This window comes from Anolis carolinensis, unplaced genomic scaffold (genome assembly GCF_035594765.1).
Source record: "Anolis carolinensis isolate JA03-04 unplaced genomic scaffold, rAnoCar3.1.pri scaffold_7, whole genome shotgun sequence".
In the NCBI taxonomy this organism is placed as follows: domain Eukaryota; kingdom Metazoa; phylum Chordata; class Lepidosauria; order Squamata; family Dactyloidae; genus Anolis; species Anolis carolinensis.
Window position 1 is genome coordinate 28,050,890 of NW_026943818.1, and position 21,563 is coordinate 28,072,452.

The 21,563-nt window shown below is 34.1% G+C and overlaps 2 protein-coding genes across 3 annotated transcripts in view; one reads left to right on the top strand and one right to left on the bottom strand.

Annotated features, from left to right (window-relative positions):
• abr (ABR activator of RhoGEF and GTPase) overlaps positions 1–2,994 on the top strand; it is a 55,007-nt gene extending 52,013 nt beyond the window's left edge. For both annotated transcript variants that reach the window (XM_062960725.1, XM_062960726.1), the window contains one exon: positions 149–2,994. In XM_062960725.1, the coding sequence (XP_062816795.1) occupies positions 149–238 (90 nt within the window). In that variant the 3' untranslated portion in view covers positions 239–2,994. The remainder of the gene's footprint in view (positions 1–148) is intronic.
• Positions 2,839–20,520, bottom strand: timm22 (translocase of inner mitochondrial membrane 22). The gene is made up of 4 exons (XM_062960732.1): positions 20,112–20,520; positions 14,632–14,828; positions 11,622–11,694; positions 2,839–3,375 (listed from the first exon to the last, which is right to left on the bottom strand). The coding sequence occupies exons 1-4, from the start codon at positions 20,503–20,505 to the stop codon at positions 3,299–3,301; spliced, it is 741 nt and encodes a 246-aa protein (XP_062816802.1). The 5' UTR covers positions 20,506–20,520; the 3' UTR covers positions 2,839–3,298.
• Between the last annotated feature and the right edge of the window lie 1,043 nt (positions 20,521–21,563).

Below are 21,563 nucleotides of genomic sequence, written 5' to 3' on the forward strand. Positions count from 1 at the left end.
GTGTTTTGGCCAAATAAACCTGTTGAACGATCTCTGGTTGGGTATAAGGACCCCTGAGGTTCTTTGATCCAAGAAACGAGTCTACATCTCCCGCCGCAACATCCAGTTGTTATAAACCCGTGTGTTTGTGTGTGCTTCCCTTCCGCAGGTCCAAGTGCTGCTGTACTACTTGCAGCACCCGCCCCTCTCCTTCGCCGAGCTCAAGCGCAACCTGCTCTACTTCTCCACCGACGTGTAGACGACGAGCAAACGGCGGACCACCTTTTCCGAAGCGGGGAGACGCACGTCCCGGCCGAGGAGGAGGCGGCGGACAATGTTGTTGTTGTCGTTATTCCCCGGGACTCTCGGACGACCGTTTTGTACTCCTCCCCCCGTACTTCCCCCCCTTTAGTAGTCCGAATCTCTTCCCGGGAAGCGGCAAAACACGGACGTTCTGCCCCAAGACAACGAGGGCAACCGTCTCCTCCCCGAACGGCAGCTCGGAAGGAACTACGGGCTCGCATTCCCGTCCTTCCTTCCTCCGAAGCGGTTTTCCTCGCGCCCGCGTCACGAAAAGGTCCCAAACGAGAGCTCTCGTTTCCCCCTCGCGGTTTATATTTATGGTTTGACGCGGAGATATTTTTGTTGCCAAATTCCCCAGCTTCGTGGCTTCGGTCTCCTCGATCCGGAGCTTTTCTTGTGGGGAAACCGTGCCCCGAACAGGGTTTCGTTGCTTACAGGGTCCGACTCCGGAAGTCTCAGGGGAGGAGGGTTTCCTTTCCCCGCAAACGACGGATTCGCTTCTTGCACATCCAAGGCCTCTCTCTTGTTTTTATTTTAGTTGTATTATTTAATAAGAGTTTTATTCACGGATCTCGCCGGGACGACTTAAGCTTAAAGTTTCTGACAAGCGGTACTATTGTGCTCCATTTTGGCGCCCAAACAGGGACACCCGTCGACTCAAAACCTTCAGATTTAAAGTTAGGAAACTACACTCTCTTTTCTTGGCGCCCAAACAGGGACACCCGTCGACTCAAAACCTTCAGATTTAAAGTTAGGAAACTACGCTCTCTTTTCTTGGCGCCCAAACAGGGACACCCGTCAACTCAAAACCTATAGATTTAAAGTTAGGAAACTACGTTCTCTTTTCTTGGCGCCCAAACAGGGACACCCGTCAACTCAAAACCTATAGATTTAAAGTTAGGAAACTAGGCTCTCTTTTCTTGGCGCCCAAACAGGGACACCCGTCAACTCAAAACCTATAGATTTAAAGTTAGGAAACGACGCTCTCTTTTCTTGGCGCCCAAACAGGGACACCCGTCAACTCAAAACCTATAGATTTAAAGTTAGGAAACGACGCTCTCTTTTCTTGGCGCCCAAACAGGGACACCCGTCAACTCAAAACCTTCAGATTTAAAGTTAGGAAACTAGGCTCTCTTTTCTTGGCGCCCAAACAGGGACACCCGTCAACTCAAAACCTTCAGATTTAAAGTTAGGAAACTAGGCTCTCTTTTCTTGGCGCCCAAACAGGGACACCCGTCGACTCAAAACCTACAGATTTAAAGTTAGGAAACTACGCTCTCTTTTCTTGGCGCCCAAACAGGGACACCCGTCGACTCAAAACCTTCAGATTTAAAGTTAGGAAACTACGCTCTCTTTTCTTGGCGCCCAAACAGGGACACCCGTCGACTCAAAACCTTCAGATTTAAAGTTAGGAAACTACGCTCTCTTTTCTTGGCGCCCAAACAGGGACACCCGTCAACTCAAAACCTATAGATTTAAGGTCAGGAAACTACGCTCTCTTCTCTTGGCGCCCAAACAGGGACACCCGTCGACTCAAAACCTTCAGATTTAAAGTTAGGAAACTACGCTCTCTTTTCTTGGCGCCCAAACAGGGACACCCGTCAACTCAAAACCTATAGATTTAAAGTTAGGAAACGACGCTCTCTTTTCTTGGCGCCCAAACAGGGACACCCGTCGACTCAAAACCTTCAGATTTAAAGTTAGGAAACTACGCTCTCTTTTCTTGGCGCCCAAACAGGGACACCCGTCAACTCAAAACCTTCAGATTTAAAGTTAGGAAACTACGCTCTCTTTTCGTGGCGCCCAAACAGGGACACCCGTCGACTCAAAACCTATAGATTTAAGGTCAGGAAACTACGCTCTCTTCTCTTGGCGCCCAAACAGGGACACCCGTCGACTCAAAACCTTCAGATTTAAAGTTAGGAAACTACGCTCTCTTTTCGTGGCGCCCAAACAGGGACACCCGTCGACTCAAAACCTATAGATTTAAGGTCAGGAAACTACGCTCTCTTCTCTTGGCGCCCAAACAGGGACACCCGTCAACTCAAAACCTTCAGATTTAAAGTTAGGAAACTACGCTCTCTTTTCTTGGCGCCCAAACAGGGACACCCGTCAACTCAAAACCTTCAGATTTAAAGTTAGGAAACTACGCTCTCTTTTCGTGGCGCCCAAACAGGGACACCCGTCGACTCAAAACCTACAGATTTAAAGTTAGGAAACTACGCTCTCTTTTCTTGGCGCCCAAACAGGGACACCCGTCGACTCAAAACCTACAGATTTAAAGTTAGGAAACTACGCTCTCTTTTCTTGGCGCCCAAACAGGGACACCCGTCAACTCAAAACCTACAGATTTAAGGTTGTTAGGAATCTATGCGGCGACAATTCAGGGACCAGGGAGGAGACATTATACTTGATTTAGGGGCCAAATTCTGCGAAAGGGCTGCAGATATGGAAAATCGGCATTATCAATTCCTACGTAAGTGTCAATCAACCCACCCCTGCTTGCCTTTTCTATTTGTTTCTCGCAGACGAAATAGGAATACTTGATATTTGAACTCGTTTTAAGGATATATATATATATTATATATATATATAATTTTTGGTTGTGTCCCGTCACAGGTGGATTTCCTCCCTCCCCCTTCAAGGTTTTAAATCGATGTTAAATCATGGATGAAACTGTTAATAAAACCCACCACGTTTGCACAAAAGGAATCGTTTGGCGTCCTGGTTCTTTCATGTGTCGGTATCTATTCCGGTTTCGAGGTCGACCCACAACAACCGCCTCCAACGCTCGGTTATGGTTGTATTGGGAGCTAATTTCACTTCCAGGGAGTAAACAAGTCCCGGCGTTTCTCCCGAGTCCACAAAAACGGAGGAGAGCTCAGACGCGGACCGTACCGGAATATACCTCGGAAAGAACGGAGTCAAAGGAAGAGGTGCTCGCTTCTTTCTGGAGCCTCTGTCTCCTCGGGAAGCTGTCCCGTCCGTCCGTACAAAGGACCACGTTATCCGGACGCTACCTAAGATAGTAGTCGATGACGGCGGAGAAAGCGGCGAAGCCCCCGCAGCCCAGGAGACCCGCTTTGGCTCCGGCTACAACAAGAAAAAGGAGGAAACGACACATGAGCAAGGCTCGCACGGGCCATTTCCATCATTTCAGCCCTTTGTTCCTTCTCTTAATATTTCTTTTAATTTATATATAATAAAAATATTGGTATAATATTATCATATAATAAAAGAATATTAAAATAATATTGTTATAATATAACAAAAGAAATTATATACTGTATATACTCAAGTATAAGCCGACCCGAATATAAGCCGAGGCACCTAATTTTACCACAAAAAACTGGGAAAACATTGACTCCAGTATAAGCCGAGATACCAATAAAATTACATTAACTGAGGCATCAGTAGTTTAAATGTTAGTATTATACTATAATAAAAGAATATTAAAATAATAATGTTATATTATAACAAAATAAATTATGTAATACAAATATAATACATAACATAATAAAAAAATATCAATATATCATACTATAATAAAAGAATATTAAAATAATATTGTTATAATATAACAAAAGAAATTATATACCGTATATACTCAAGTATAAGCCGACCCGAATATAAGCCGAGGCACCTAATTTTACCACAAAAAACTGGGAAAACATTGACTCGAGTATAAGCCGAGATACCAATAAAATTACATTCACTGAGGCATCAGTAGTTTAAATGTTAGTATTATACTATAATAAAAGAATATTAAAATAATATTGTTATATTATAACAAAATAAATTATGTAATACAAATATAATACATAACATAATAAAAAAATATCAATATATTATACTATAATTAAAGAATATTAAAATAATATTGTTATAATATAACAAAAGAAATTATATACCGTATATACTCAAGTATAAGCCGACCCAAATATAAGCCGAGGCACCTAATTTTACCACAAAAAACTGGGAAAACATTGACTCCAGTATAAGCCGAGATACCAATAAAATTACATTAACTGAGGCATCAGTAGTTTAAATGTTAGTATTATACTATAATAAAAGAATATTAAAATAATATTGTTATAATATAACAAAAGAAATTACATAATACAAATATGACTAATACATAACATAATAAAAAGAAATATCAATATATTACACTATAATAAAAGAATATTAAAATAATATGGTTATAATATAACAAAAGAAATTATGTAATACAAATATGACTAATACATAACATAATACAGTAGAGTCTCACTTATCCAACACTCGCTTATCCAACGTTCTGGATTATCCAACGCATTTTTGGAGTCAATGTTTTCAATATATCATGATATTTTGGTGCTAAATTCATAAATACAGTAATTACTACATAGCATCACTGTGTATAGAACTACTTTTTCTGCCAAATTTGTTGTCTAACATGATGTTTTGGTGCTTCATTTGTAAAATCATAACCTAATTTGATGTTTAATAGGCTTTTCCTTAATGCCTCCTTATTATCCAACATATTCGCTTATCCAACATTCTGTCGGCCCGTTTATGTTGGATAAGTGAGACTCTACTGTATATACAATTTACAATAATATATAATAACTAGCTTTGCCCGGCCACGCGTTGCTGTGGCTTATGGGAATCCTTTATTGGCCAGGTGGAATAGCAGCGAATAGCCTTGCAGTCTCAAAGCCTGACCGTTTTCTGGAGTAGCTGGAGCTTTTTGCTGTATGAGCGTAGAGGCAGATAATCTGTATTTTATAGGCAGTGTGGAAGAGGCCTAAGTGAGGCCTAACTCTGCCTGTCCCCTGGGCTGAGTGGGTTGCTAGGAGACCAAGTGGGCAGAGCCTAGCCTTCTAACTGGCAGCAATTGGAATAAAAACAATTATTCCTCTCCCTCTAATTAGGATTTTATATTTCTTTTCTTTTTGTTGTATGAACGTAGAGGCATGGATGAGGGGTTGTGCTGCCAAGTTTAGTGTTTCTGGGATGTGTAGTTTTGTTGTTTTGTCCTAGGCCGAAATTTCATTACCCTTTTATATATATAATATATATTATACATATAATTATTATATAATAAATTAAATATAAATTTAATAAATTTAATATAAATTATATTATAACAAAAAAAAATATAAGACTAATACATAACATAATAAAAAGAAATATCAATATATTATACTATAATAAAAGAATATTAAAATAATATGGTTATAATATAACAAAAGAAATTATATAATATAAATATAAGACTCATACATAACATAGTAAAAAGAAATATCAATAGATTATACTATAATAAAAGAATATTAAAAGAATACTGTTATAATATAACAAAAGAAATTATATACCGTATATACTCAAGTATATACCACAAAAAAACTGGGAAAACATTGACTCGAGTATAAGCCGAGATACCAATAAAATTACATTAACTGAGGCATCAGTAGTTTAAATGTTAGTATTATACTATAATAAAAGAATATTAAAATAATATTGTTATATTATAACAAAATAAATTATGTAATACAAATATAATACATAACATAATAAAAAATATCAATATATTATACTATAATAAAAGAATATTAAAATAATATTGTTATAATATAACAAAAGAAATTATATACCGTATATACTCAAGTATAAGCCGACCCGAATATAAGCCGAGGCACCTAATTTTACCACAAAAAACTGGGAAAACATTGACTCGAGTATAAGCCGAGATACCAATAAAATTACATTCACTGAGGCATCAGTAGTTTAAATGTTAGTATTATACTATAATAAAAGAATATTAAAATAATATTGTTATATTATAACAAAATAAATTATGTAATACAAATATAATACATAACATAATAAAAAAATATCAATATATTATACTATAATTAAAGAATATTAAAATAATATTGTTATAATATAACAAAAGAAATTATATACCGTATATACTCAAGTATAAGCCGACCCGAATATAAGCCGAGGCACCTAATTTTACCACAAAAAACTGGGAAAACATTGACTCGAGTATAAGCCGAGATACCAATAAAATTACATTAACTGAGGCATCAGTAGTTTAAATGTTAGTATTATACTATAATAAAAGAATATTAAAATAATATTGTTATATTATAACAAAATAAATTATGTAATACAAATATAATACATAACATAATAAAAAATATCAATATATTATACTATAATAAAAATAATATTAAAATAATATTGTTATAATATTACAAAAGAAATTATATAATACAAATATAAGACTAATACATAACATAATGAAAAGAAATATCAATATATTATATTATATCAATATATCCCCGCAATAACATGCTATGCTAGTTTTATATATATATATATGTATATACACACACAGATACAGTATATATATGTGTGTGTGTGTGTTTACAATAATATATAATAACTAGCTGTGCCCGGCCACGCGTTGCTGTGGCAAAGTGGTGGTGGTATTGGTTAAAAATTGTTGTGTAATTTTTATTTGACGTTATTTGCAATTTTTTATTAATTTTATTGTAAGTTATATTTTTATTTATTATATTTTATTATTTTCTTGTATTATTTTTAGTTATTTTCTGTTATTATAGTATTTTATTGTATTAATTTTTTGTTTTTTTTATTATTTTTATTGGGTTGCTAGGAGACCAAGTTGGAGGAGCTTAGCCTTCTAACTGGCAGCAATTGGATAAAAGCAATTATTCCTCTCTCTCTAATTAGGACTTTACTTTTCTTTTCTTTTTCTTGTATGAACCTAGAGGCATGGATGATGGGTTGTGTTGTCAAATTTCGAGGTTGGGGGGCCTGTAGTTTTGTTGTTTTGTGGGTCGCCATGATGCAATCACTCTTTTATACATATAGATTATAACATATTGTATATACATATAATATTCATAATATTATATTGTAATACGATATAATACTAATACAGTAATACAATATAATAATATTAATTATATATTATATTTTACATGTAATATTACTAATAATATTACAATATATTGATACAGCACAATATAGTAATTTATTACCAGTATTGTACTATGCTAATATAATATTGTATGTAAATTTCATTTGTAAGCCGCTCTGAGTCCCCTTCGGGGTGAGAAGGGCGGCATATAAATGTAGCTAATAAATAAATAAATAAATATTATACTATAATAAAATAATATTAAAATATTATATATAATAAATGAAATAATATAATACAAACAATACGAATATATAAGACAATATAATAAAAAATACAATAACATAGTAATATAATAAAAGAATATAATACAAATATATAGCAATATCATAAAAACAATATATAATATAATGAAATAATATTATATAATAAATAAATATTAATATAATATAGTGAAAGAGTATTAATATTATAATATAATAAAAGGATATAATACACATATAATAATACTATTACTTCATTATATTATAATATTGTAGTGATATTTTTATATATTAGTACAGTATTAAATTTGTATATTATATCCTTTATTATAATATATTAATGTTCTGTCATTATATTATATTAATATTTCTTTTTATTATATTGTTATATATTAGTCTTATATTTATATTATATTCTTTCTTTTATTATATTATATTCGTATTATACTGTCATATATTACTGTTATTATGTTTGTATTATATTACTTGATTTATTATATGTAACTAGCTGTGCCCAGCCACGCGTTGGTTAAAAATTGTTGTGGAATTTTTATTTGATGTTATTTGTATTTTTTAATTAATTTTATTGTAACTTATCTTTTTTATTTAATATATTTTATTATTTTCTTGTATTATTGTTACAGTAGAGTCTCACTTATCCAACACTCGCTTATCCAACATTCTGGATTATCCAACGCATTTTTGTAGTCAATGTTTTCAATACATTGTGATATTTTGGTGCTAAATTCGTAAATACAGTAATTACTACATAGCATTACTGCGTATTGAACTACTTTTTATGTCAAATTTGTTGTATAACATGATGTTTTGGTGCTTAATTTATAAAATCATAACCTAATTTGATGTTTAATAGGCTTTTCCTTAATGCCTCCTTATTATCCAACATATTCGCTTATCCAACATTCTGTCGGCCCGTTTATGTTGGATAAGTGATACTCTACTGTATATACAATTTACAATAATATATAAATACTAGCTTTACAATAATATATAAATACTAGCTTATCCAACATTCTGCCGGCCCGTTTATGTTGGATAAGTGAGACTCTACTGTATATACAATTTACAATAATATATAAATACTAGCTTTACAATAATATATAAATACTAGCTTATCCAACATTCTGCCGGCCCGTTTATGTTGGATAAGTGAGACTCTACTGTAGTTATTTTGTGTTATTATAGTATTTTATTGTATTAATTTTTAGTGTTTTTAATTATTTTTTAGTGTTTTTTTATTATTATTGTCTTATTTGTATTTATTTTATTTTTATTCTTTCATTATTATTTGTGTTTTTATTATTTTATTTTATTATTTGTATTATATTTTATTATTTGATTATATTATTTTTATTTATGTTTTTTTAATTGTATTATTTTATTTTGTTTTTTTGTATTTATTTTATTATTTTTGTTTCTCTTTGTATGGGGTTGCTCTGAGTTCTGTGGTCTGCCTGGTCATGTTCCAAACGTATTCTCTCCCGATGTTTCGCAGGCATCCTCAGAGGTTGTGAAATGTGTTGTAACGAAAGGAAGTGGGGTTTATATATCTGGAATGACCAGGGTGGAAGAATGAACTGTTGTCTGCTTTGGGCAAGTGTGAATGTTGGAATTGGCACTGAATAGCCTTGTAGCTTCAAAGCCTGGATGGTTCCTGAACAAAATGTGGCTCCCAGTATTAAAAAAATCTGTGAAATCAGGACAGTGAACTAAAGAACAGCACTGAACAATCAGGGATTTCCAGACATGATGCACTGAGGGCCAGCTAACATCTCCCAACAAAGGATTCCTCTCTGAAGCAGGAAGCAGGCAGGCCTTGAAGGTGCAAGGGCATTCAATGGTCATCAAGGTGGCCAAGTGGGACATCAAGGTGGCCAAGGTCTTTAGGCACTGCACCCAGTGTGCCGATCACCACTGGGACCACCTTGACTGGCTTGTGCCAGAGTCTTTGTAATTCAATCTTTAAATCCTCATATCGTGTCGGCTTTTCCAGTTGTTTCTCCTCAATCCTTCTGTCACCTGGGATTGCAACATCGACAATCCATACTTTGTTTTTAAACACAATTTAAATACAGGTCAGGAGTATTTTGTTCCAAATCCCTGTATTATTATTATTATTATTATTAACATTGAGGCTGGGTGGCCATCTGTCAGGGGTGCTTTGCTTGTGCTTTCGGTGCACAAAGGCAGAAGGGGACTGGACTCAATGGCCCAAGGGGTCTCTTCCAAACCTCTTTATTATTGTTGTTGTTGTTAATTATTATTATTGCTCGGTGGCCAACTATAGTCCGGCCCTCCAACGGTCCGAAGGATCGTGAACTGGCCCCCTGTTTAAAAAGTTTGGGGACCCCTGCTCTACTGTATATTTATAATCTTATATTATCTGCTTAGAACTGGATTATATGAGGCTCCTTCTTCACAGCTGTATAAAATGCACACTGAAGTGGATTATATGGCAGTGTGGACCCAAGATAATCCAGTTCAAAGCAGATAATATAAGATTCTAAATGGGTAATATAGCTGTGTGGAAGGGCCTTGAGTCTACAATGCCATATAATCCAGTGCAAATTAGATAATCTGTGGAAGAGGCCTAAGTGAGGCCTCAATCTGCCTGTCCCCTAACTGAACCCTGGCTGTCCCTTGGTTGCTAGGCAACCAAGTGGGCGGAGCTTAGCCCTCTAAACTGGCAGCAATTGGATAAAAACTATTATTCCTCTCCCTCTAATTAGGACTTTATTTTTCTTTTCATTTTGTTGTATCAACCTAGAGGCGTGGATGATGGGTTGTGTTGTCAAATTTTGAGGTTGGGGGGCCTGTACTTTTGTTGTTTTGTGAATTGCCGTGATGCCATCACTCTTTTATATATATATATAATATTATATATAATCATATTTTAATATTTTATTATACAGTAGAGTCTCACTTATCCAACACTCGCTTATCCAACGTTCTGGATTATCCAACGCATTTTTGTAGTCAATGTTTTCAATATATCGTGATATTTTGGTGCTAAATTCATAAATACAGTAATTACTACATAGCATTACTGCGTATTGAACTACTTTTTCTGCCAAATTTGTTGTATAACATGATGTTTTGGTGCTTCATTTGTAAAATCATAACCTAATTTGATGTTTAATAGGCTTTTCCTTAATGCCTCCTTATTATCCAACATATTCGCTTATCCAACATTCTGCCGGCCCGTTTATGTTGGATAAGTGAGACTCTACTGTAGTATAAAATATTAATATTATATTGTTATATATTAGTACAGTATTAGTCTTATATTATATTCTTTCTTTTATTATATTATATTCGTATTATACTGTCATATATTACTGTTAATATGTTTGTATTATATTACTTGATTTATTATATGTAATAATATTATATATAATCATATTTTAATATTTTATTATAGTATAAAATATTAATATTACAGTAGAGTCTCACTTATCCAACATAAACGGGCTGGCAGAACGTTGGATAAGCAAATATGTTGGATAATAAGGAGAGATTAAGGAAAAACCTATTAAACGTCAAATTAGGTTATGATTTTACAAATTAAGCACCAAAACATCATGTTAGACAACAAATTTGACAGAAAAAGTTGTTCAATACGAAATAATGCTATGTAGTAATTACTGTATTTACGAATTTAGCACCAAAATATCACATTTTATTGAAAACGTTGACTACAAAAATGCGTTGGATAATCCAGAACGTTGGATAAGCGAATGTTGGATAAGTGAGACTCTACTGTATATTGTTATATATTAGTACTATATATTGTTTCTTTTATTATATTATTATATAGTATTATATTAGAATGTCTTATTACATTATATTATTTTTATTAATACATCATTAGTAGTACTAGTAGCAGTACCCTGCTAATCAAATAATAATAATAATAATAATAATAATAATAATTTTATTTTTGTACCCCGCCACCATCTTCCCAGAGGGACTCGGGGCGGCTCACAGATATAAAACCAGCATACAGTGATATCAAATATAAATATTATATATATATATATATATATTATATAAATATAAATATATATATATGGGAATATTAAATGGGGAAGCACAGCAACACAAGGGCCACTCACCCCGAAAGCCGATGGCTCCTCCCGTGATGCATCCGCTCATGACGCTGTTCTTCCAGTCGGATTTCCCTCGATACTATGAAAGCACGAAGGAAAATAAAATACCACCATTATTATAATATATAATATGAGCTAACATAATTACAATTAATATATAACACATAATATATGAGCTAAAACAATTATAAGCATTTATTTGTGCATGTAATTATTCAATATATTAGTAATTATATCTATATATATAAAAGAGTGATGGCATCAGGGCAGCGGACAAAACAAAACTACAGGCCCCCCAACCTCGAAATTTGACAGTTTGTTGTAAAACATGATGTTTTTGGTGCTTAATTTGTAAAATATAACATAATTTAACATTTACCGTATATACTCGAGTATAAGCCGACCCGAATATAAGCCGAGGCACCTAATTTTACCACCAAAAAACTGGGAAAACATTGACTCCAGTATAAGCTGAGGGTGGTAAATTTCAGAAATAAAAATAGATACCAATAAAATGACATTAATTGAGGCATCAGTAGGTTAAATGTTTTTGAATATTTACATAAAGCTCAAATTTAAGATAAGACTGTCCAACTCGGATCAAATCATTACTCTCGTCTTCTTCAATGTATCCGTTTAATAATAATAGAGAAAAATAATACATGTAATAATAATAATAATAATAAAAAATACAGGAAAATAATACAAGTAATAATAAATAGAGTAAAATAATAAATGCAATAATAATAAGATCAGAGTGAAATAATAAATGTATTAATAACAATAATAATAAAAATAGAGTAAAATAAATGTAATACAGTAGAGTCTCACTTATCCAACACTCGCTTATCCAACGTTCTGGATTATCCAACGCATTTCTGTAGTCAATGTTTCCAATATATCATTATATTTTGGTGCGAAATTCGTAAATACAGTAATTATTACGTAGCATTACTGTGTATTGAATTACTTTTTCTGCCAGATTTGTTGTATAACATGATGTTTTGGTGCTTAATTTGTAAAATCATAACCTAATTTGATGTTTAATAGGCTTCTCCTTAATCTCTCCTTATTATCCAACATATTCGCTTATCCAACATTATGCCGGCCTGTTTATGTTGGATAAGTGAGACTCTACTGTAGTAGCAACAATAATAGAAATAGAAAAATAATAATAATAATATCAGAGTGAAATAATAAATGTATTAATAATAATAATAATAATAGAGTAAAATAAATATAATAGTAGCAACAATAATAGAATAATAATAATAATAATAAGATCAGAATGAAATAATAAATGTATTAATAATAATAATAATTATAATAATAATGAAAATAGAGTAAAATAAATGTAATAGTAGCAACAATAATAGAGAAAAATAATAAATGTACCATATATTCTCGAGTATAAGCTGACCCAAATATAAGCCGACCAGGACCCTCACCCAAGTTTAAGCCGAGGGGGGCTTTTTCTGTCTTAAAAAAGGGGCTGAAAAACTAGGCTTATACTCGAGTATATACAGTAATAGGCTTTTCCTTAATCCCTCCTTATTATCCAGCATTTCCACTTATCCAACGTTCTGCCAGCCCGTTTATGTCGGATAAGTGAGACTCTGCTGTAATAATAATCAAGCATTTGTTTGTGCATGTACTAATGTAATAATATAAAAATATACAATACAGAATATAAATATAAAATAGAATATAAAATTTAAAAAATATATTTTTATTAAATACTAGCTGTGCCCGGCCACGCGTTGCTTAGTCTGGTGGTGTTGGTCAGTCTACATTAGGTTGTATTGATGCTGTGACCTCCACCTTCTTTATACTCACATTAGTAGTAGTATTTGAAGTCTGTTACCTTCTTCAATTTTTGTGTTGATTGATAATTGCTTGAGATCCCTGTTGTCTTTGGTTTGTTGTTAATCGTGATGTCTGATTCTGCTGAGTGCGGTTTATATCTTATTGTGGTACAATAGTCTTTTTTTTTTTTTTTGCCTGTGTAGGTGTTTATTATTGTTGTTGTTGTAGTGGTCATGAAGGCTGGATAAGTTAGATGCTACTGTATTGTTTTTTGAAGGCCCAGTGTAGCACTGACTGGCCTCTCAGCCTCAGTGCCTGGCTGCTTCTTGCCTGTGATGGTGTTGATTCTTATTGTTATTATTGTCATTGTTATTATTGTAATTTTTTTTGGAGGCCAAGTGTGAATGTAGGGATTGGGGAGGTGGATGAGCACTGAATGGCCTTGTAGACTCAGTGCATGGCTGATTCTTGCCTGTGTAGGTGTTTATTATTAGTGGGTGAGTGGATGGATAGATGAGTGGATGGATACATAGAGTGGGTGCTCTCCTTGTTTCCTTTATTCCTATGCTGTTCCCTTTCTCTGCTCCGATCCTGAGCTCGCTGATAAGAACACACTGGTCAGAAAGGAGGATAAATATAACCGGATCAATGGTCTTTCTCTCCCTTTTGCTCTTGGCCTTCTGGGCAGAGAGGGAGGGCTCTTGTCCTTGGCATTCCTTCGCTTCCCTTCCCTCCCTCCTTCCTTTGTTCTATCCGTCCCAGCCTTTCCTGCCTACGGAGCCATGGAACTGGGTCAATGGGTTGGATGGCGGGGAAAGGGAGAAGGAAGAGGCTTCTAATTGCAATGCATGGACTCCATGCCATGGGGTGCTGGAATTTGTAGTTTGCATCCAGTCCAACCCTTTTCTTTCTTTTTGTCATGGAGGAAGAACCCACCCAAACCTTTCAGACAGATGGCCATCCGGTTCAGTTGTGTTGTTATAGTCACGATGCATTGTTGTGAGTTTTATAGGTCCGGATTGTGGTTTTGTGGTGTGGTTGTGTTGTTACAACCAAGAGGCAAGGCTTTTGCATTGTATTGCCAAGTTTCGTATTTCTGGGATGTTTAGTTTTGTTGCTATAGTCACTGAGCCCACAACTTTATCCTTTTATATATATAGATAAAAATATATTGGTATTAAATATAAAACTCTAAAAGGGAGGGGCTCACCGACTCGACCAGGCACTCGGTGCAGGAGAACATGGCGCCCACGATGGCGAAGTTCTTGGCGTAGGAGACCCCGCGCTGGCCCATGTCCCGGAGGACCTCCCTGGCCGTCGGGGTCCGGAGGGGGTCCTTGGGGTCGAAGCCCACGTTGGTGTCGATGCCGGCCGTGAAGACCCCGAAGGCGCCCCCCAGGACGAAGCCTGCGAGAGAAGAAAACAGGCAGGAGGAAGGTGAATGAATGGGGCTCGAGGGACACCATAGATCATTCCATTTGCATTATTATATATGATATTTATATCTATATTATTTATATTTAATTGTTATATGCCCTGTATATGCACACTATATCTTACTTTATAGTAAATTTGTATTTTTATTTATTTTTATTTATTTATTTACAGCAATTTATATTCCGCCCTTCTTTCTCACCCCGAAGGGGACTCAGGGCGGATCACAATACACATATAGGCAAACATTCAATGCCTTTTAACATGGAACAAAGACAAACAAACATAGGCTCCGAGCGGCCTCGAACTCATGACCTCCTGGTCAGAGTGATTCATTGCAGTTAATTGCAGCTGGCTTGCTCTCCCGCCTGCACCACAGCCCGGGCACATTTTTATTTTTATTTATGCTTCATTATTATAAATACTATATATTTTTATTATTTTATATTATTTATGATTATATATATATATATATATATATATATATATATATATATATACACACACACACACACACACACACACACACATATACATATTTGGGCCCCTGTTATGCTTCATTATTATAAATACTATATATTTTTATTATTTTATATTATTTATGATTACATATACATACACACACACACACACACACACACATATACATATTTGGGCCCCTGATGGTGGCGCAGTGTGTTAAAGTGCTGAGCTGCTGAGCTTGCAGACCGAAAGGTCCCAGGTTCAAATCCCAGGAGCGGAATGAGCGCCCGTTGTTGCTCCAGCTCCTGACAACCTAGCAGTTCGAAAACATGCCAATGTGAGTAGATCAATAGGTACCACTCCAGTAGGAAGGTAACGGCGCTCCATGCAGGCCTGCCAGTGGTCACATGACCTTGGAGGTGTCTACGGACAACGCCGGCTCTTCGGCTTAGAAATGGAGATGAGCACCAACCCCCAGAGTGTGAGTAGATCAATAGGTACTGCTCTGGTGGGAAGGTAACGGCGCTCCATGCAGTCCTGCCAGTGGTCACATGATATTGGAGGTGTCTACGGACAACGCCGGCTCTTCGGCTTAGAAATGGAGATGAGCACCAACCCCCAGAGTGTGAGTAGATCAATAGGTACGGCTCTGGTGGGAAGGTAATGGCGCTCCATGCAGTCCTGCCAGTGGCCACATGGCCTTGGAGGTGTCTACGGACAACGCCGGCTCTTTGGCTTAGAAATGGAGATGAGCACCAACCCCCAGAGTGTGAGTAGATCAATAGGTACTGCTCTGGTGGGAAAGTAACGGCGCTCCATGCAGTCCTGCCAGTGGCCACATGGCCTTGGAGGTGTCTACGGACAACGCCGGCTCTTTGGCTTAGAAATGGAGATGAGCACCAACCCCCAGAGTGTGAGTAGATCAATAGGTACCACTTAGAAATTGAGATGAGCACCAACCCCCAGAGTGTGAGTAGATCAATAGGTACCACCTAGAAATTGAGATGAGCACCAACCCCCAGAGTGTGAGTAGATCAATAGGTACCACCTAGAAATTGAGATGAGCACCAACCCCCAGAGTGTGAGTAGATCAATAGGTACCACCTAGAAATTGAGATGAGCACCAACCCCCAGAGTGTGAGTAGATCAATAGGTACCACCTAGAAATTGAGATGAGCACCAACCCCCAGAGTGTGAGTAGATCAATAGGTACCACTTAGAAATTGAGATGAGCACCAACCCCCAGAGTGTGAGTAGATCAATAGGTACCACCTAGAAATTGAGATGAGCACCAACCCCCAGAGTGTGAGTAGATCAATAGGTACCACCTAGAAATTGAGATGAGCACCAACCCCCAGAGTGTGAGTAGATCAATAGGTACCACCTAGAAATTGAGATGAGCACCAACCCCCAGAGTGTGAGTAGATCAATAGGTACCACCTAGAAATTGAGATGAGCACCAACCCCCAGAGTCGGACACGACTGGACTTAACGTCAGAGGAAACCTTTACCTTTACTATTATAAATACTATATATTTTTATTATTTTATATTATTTATGATTATATATATATACTACATATTTACAGTAGAGTCTCACTTATCCAAGCTAAATGGGCCGGGAGAAACTTGGATAAGCGAAAATCTTGGATAATAAGGAGGGATTAAGAAAAAAGCCTATTAAACATCATATTACATTATGATTTTACAAATTAAGCACCAAAACATCGTGTTTTACAAGAAATTGACAGAAAAAGCAGTTCAGTACACATTAATGTTGTGTAGTAATTACTGTATTTTATTTTATATATTTATTTTTATCATTTTGTATTATTTATGCTCCATTATTATACATACTATATATTTTTTTATTATTTCTATTATTTATTATCTATACACACCATGTATACACACACTATATATTATTTCATATATTTATTTTTATTATTTGTGCTTCATTATTATATATATTATTTTGTATTATTTATGCTTCATTATTATAGGTACTATATATTTTTTATTATTTTTATCATTTCTATTTTTATTATATACACATACCATGTATACACACACAATATATTATTTCATATATTTATTATTTATGCTTCATTGTTATACATACTATATATTTTTATTATTTTGTATTATTTCAATTTTTTATTATCTATACACACCATGTATACACACACTATATATTATTTCATATATTTATTTCATATATTTGTGCTTCATTATTATATATATTATTTTGTATTATTTATGCTTCGTTATTATACATACTATATATATTTTATTATTTTGTATTATTTCTATTTTTTATTATCTATACACACCATGTATGCACACACTATATATTATTTTATATATTTATTTTTATCATTTTGTATTATTTATGCTTCATTATTATACATACTATATATTTTTTATTATTTTTTTATTATTTCTATTTTTTATTATCTATACACACACCATATAATATTTTATATATTTATTTTTATTATTTCTATTTTTTTATTATCTATACACACCATGTATACACACACTATATATTATTTCATATATTTATTTTTATCATTTTGTATTATTTATGCTCCATTATTATACATACTATTTATTTTTTTATTTTTTTAATATCTATACACACACTATATATTATGTTATATATTTATTTTTATCATTTTGTATTATTTATGCTTCATTATTATACATACTATATATTTTTACTATTTTGTATTATTTCTATTTTTTATTATATATACACACTGTATATTATTTCATAAACTTATTTTTATTATTTTGTATTATTTCTATTTTTTATTATCTATACACACCATGTATACACACACTATATATTATTTTATATATTTATTTTTATCATTTTGTATTATTTATGCTCCATTATTATACATACTATTTTTTTATTATCTATACACACACTATATATTATGTTATATATTTATTTTTATCATTTTGTATTATTTATGCTTCATTATACATACTATATATTTTACTATTTTGTATTATTTCTATTTTTTATTATATATACACACACTATATATTACTTCATATATTTATTATTTATGCTTCGTTATTATACATACTATATATTTTTTATTATTTTGTATTATTTATATTTTTTATTATCTATGCACACCATGTATACACACTATATATTATTTTATATATTTATTTTTATCATTTTGTATTATTTATGCTCCATTATTATACATACTATATATTTTTATTATTTCAGTTTTTATTATATATACACAAACTATATATTACTTCATATATTTATTATGATTCGTTATTATACATACTATATATATTTTATTATTTTGTATTATTTATATTTTTTATTATCTATGCACACCATGTATACACACTATATATTATTTTATATATTTATTTTTATCATTTTGTATTATTTATGCTCCATTATTATACATACTATATATTTTTATTATTTCAGTTTTTATTATATATACACACACTATATATTACTTCATATATTTATTATTTATGCTTCGTTATTATACATACTATATATATTTTATTATTTTGTATTATTTATATTTTTTATTATCTATGCACACCATGTATACACACACTATATATTATTTTATATATTTATTTTTATCATTTTGTATTATTTATGCTCCATTATTATACATACTATATATTTTTATTATGTCAGTATTTATTGTATATACACAAACTATATATTACTTCATATATTTATTATGCTTCGTTATTATACATACTATATATATTTTATTATTTTGTATTATTTATATTTTTTATTATCTATGCACACCATGTATACACACACTATATATTATTTTATATATTTATTTTTATCATTTTGTATTATTTATGCTCCATTATTATACATACTATATATTTTTATTATTTTGTATTATTTCTATTTTTATTATATATACACACTGTATATTATTTCATATACTTATTTTTTATTATTTTGTATTATTTCTATTTTTTATTATCTATACACACCATGTATGCACACACTATATATTATTTTATATATTTATTTTTATCATTTTGTATTATTTATGCTCCATTATTATACATACTATTTTTTTATTATCTATACACACACTATATATTATGTTATATATTTATTTTTATCATTTTGTATTATTTATGCTTCATTATACATACTATATATTTTACTATTTTGTATTATTTCTATTTTTTATTATATATACACACTATATATATTACTTCATATATTTATTATTTATGCTTCGTTATTATACATACTATATATATTTTATTATTTTGTATTATTTATATTTTTAATTATCTATGCACACCATGTATACACACACTATATATTATTTTATATATTTATTTTTATCATTTTGTATTATTTATGCTCCATTATTATACATACTATATATTTTTATTATTTCAGTTTTTATTATATATACACAAACTATATATTACTTCATATATTTATTATGATTCGTTATTATACATACTATATATATTTTATTATTTTGTATTATTTCTATTTTTATTATATATACACACACTATATATTACTTCATATATTTATTATTTATGCTTCGTTATTATACATATTATATATTTTTTATTATTTTGTATTATTTATATTTTTTATTATCTATGCACACCATGTATACACACATTATATATTATTATATATATTTATTTTTATCATTTTAATATTATTTATGCTCCATTATTATACATGCTATATACTTATTTTTATTTATGCTTATTATTATTATTTCGGAAGGCCTACCTCCGGCGCAGGCGAGGGCGGCCTTGAAGGCGCAGCTCTCCATGGCGCGCTCCACGGCCTTCTGCTCGGGGCTCTTGGCCGGGGAAGGGAAGCCCGCCAAGGCCAGCGCCGCCGCCTCCACGCCCGGACGAGGCCCGCGCTTCTCCCCGACCAGGTGCTCCAGGACCAGGCTGTACTGCAGCCCCGAGGACGGCGGCGCTTCTTCGGGCCCCGGCGGGGAAGAAGGAGGCGCCGCCATTATCGACGCTCTTTCCCTCAGAGAGGACGAACTGCATCTCCCGTCATGCCTTGCGCCGCACAACCCTATTGTTTCCAATGGGAATCCCTGCCGCAGAGGCTCACGGGAGACAGAGTCCGCTAAGCATCCTGCGCTCTTGCTTTGAAAGGACGCCATGTTTGTTTTACTCTGCAGAACTGCGTCTCCCGTCATGCCTTGCGCCGCACAACTCTATTGTTTCCAATGGGAATCCCTGCCGCAGAGGCTCACGGGAGACAGAGTCCGCTAAGCATCCCGCGATCTTGCTTTGAAAGGACGCCATGTTTGTTTTACTTCGCAGAACTGCGTCTCCCGTCATGCCTTGCGCCGCACAAACCTATTGTTTCCAATGGGACTCCCTGCCGCAGAGGCTCACGGGAAACAGAGTCCGCTAAGCATCCTGCGCTCTTGCTTTGAAAGGACGCCATGTTTGTTTTACTCTGCAGAACTGCGTCTCCCGTCATGCCTTGCGCCGCACAACCCTATTGTTTCCAATGGGAATCCCTGCCGCAGAGGCTCACGGGAGACAGAGTCCGCTAAGCATCCCGCGATCTTGCTTTGAAAGGACGCCATGTTTGTTTTACTTCGCAGAACTGCGTCTCCCGTCATGCCTTGCGCCGCACAAACCTATTGTTTCCAATGGGACTCCCTGCCGCAGAGGCTCACGGGAAACAGAGTCCGCTAAGCATCCCGCGCTCTTGCTTTGAAAGGACGCCATGTTTGTTTTACTCTGCAGAACTGCGTCTCCCGTCATGCCTTGCGCCGCACAACCCTATTGTTTCCAATGGGAATCCCTGCCGCAGAGGCTCACGGGAGACAGAGTCCGCTAAGCATCCCGCGCTCTTGCTTTGAAAGGACGCTATTAGTTTTACTTCGCAGAACTGCGTCTCCCGTCATGCCTTGCGCCGCACAAACCTATTGTTTCCAATGGGAATCCCTGCCGCAGAGGCTCACGGGAAACAGAGTCCGCTAAGCATCCCGCGCTCCTGCTTGAAAGGACGCCATGTTTGTTTTACTCTGCAGAACTGCGTCTCCCGTCATGCCTTGCGCCGCACAAACCTATTGCTTCCAACGGGAATCTTAGCCGCATGGCCTCACGGGAGATGGAGTCCGCTGAGCAGACCTTCCTGAAAGGACGCCGGTCTGTACTCTGGCTTGAAAGGACGCCATGTTTGTTTTACTTCCCAGACTGCGTT

Excerpts from the sequence above, each read along its gene's own strand:
- timm22 (XM_062960732.1), bottom strand. The coding sequence starts at position 20,505 with ATGGCGTCCTTTCAAAGCAAGAGCGCAGGATGCTTAGCGGACTCTGTC. Across the intron at positions 14,829-20,111 it reads CGCCCTCGCCTGCGCCGGAG|GCTTCGTCCTGGGGGGCGCC; the intron begins GTAGGCCTTCCG and ends CTTCTCTCGCAG. Across the intron at positions 11,695-14,631 it reads CCGAGTGCCTGGTCGAGTCG|TATCGAGGGAAATCCGACTG; the intron begins GTGAGCCCCTCC and ends GTGCTTTCATAG.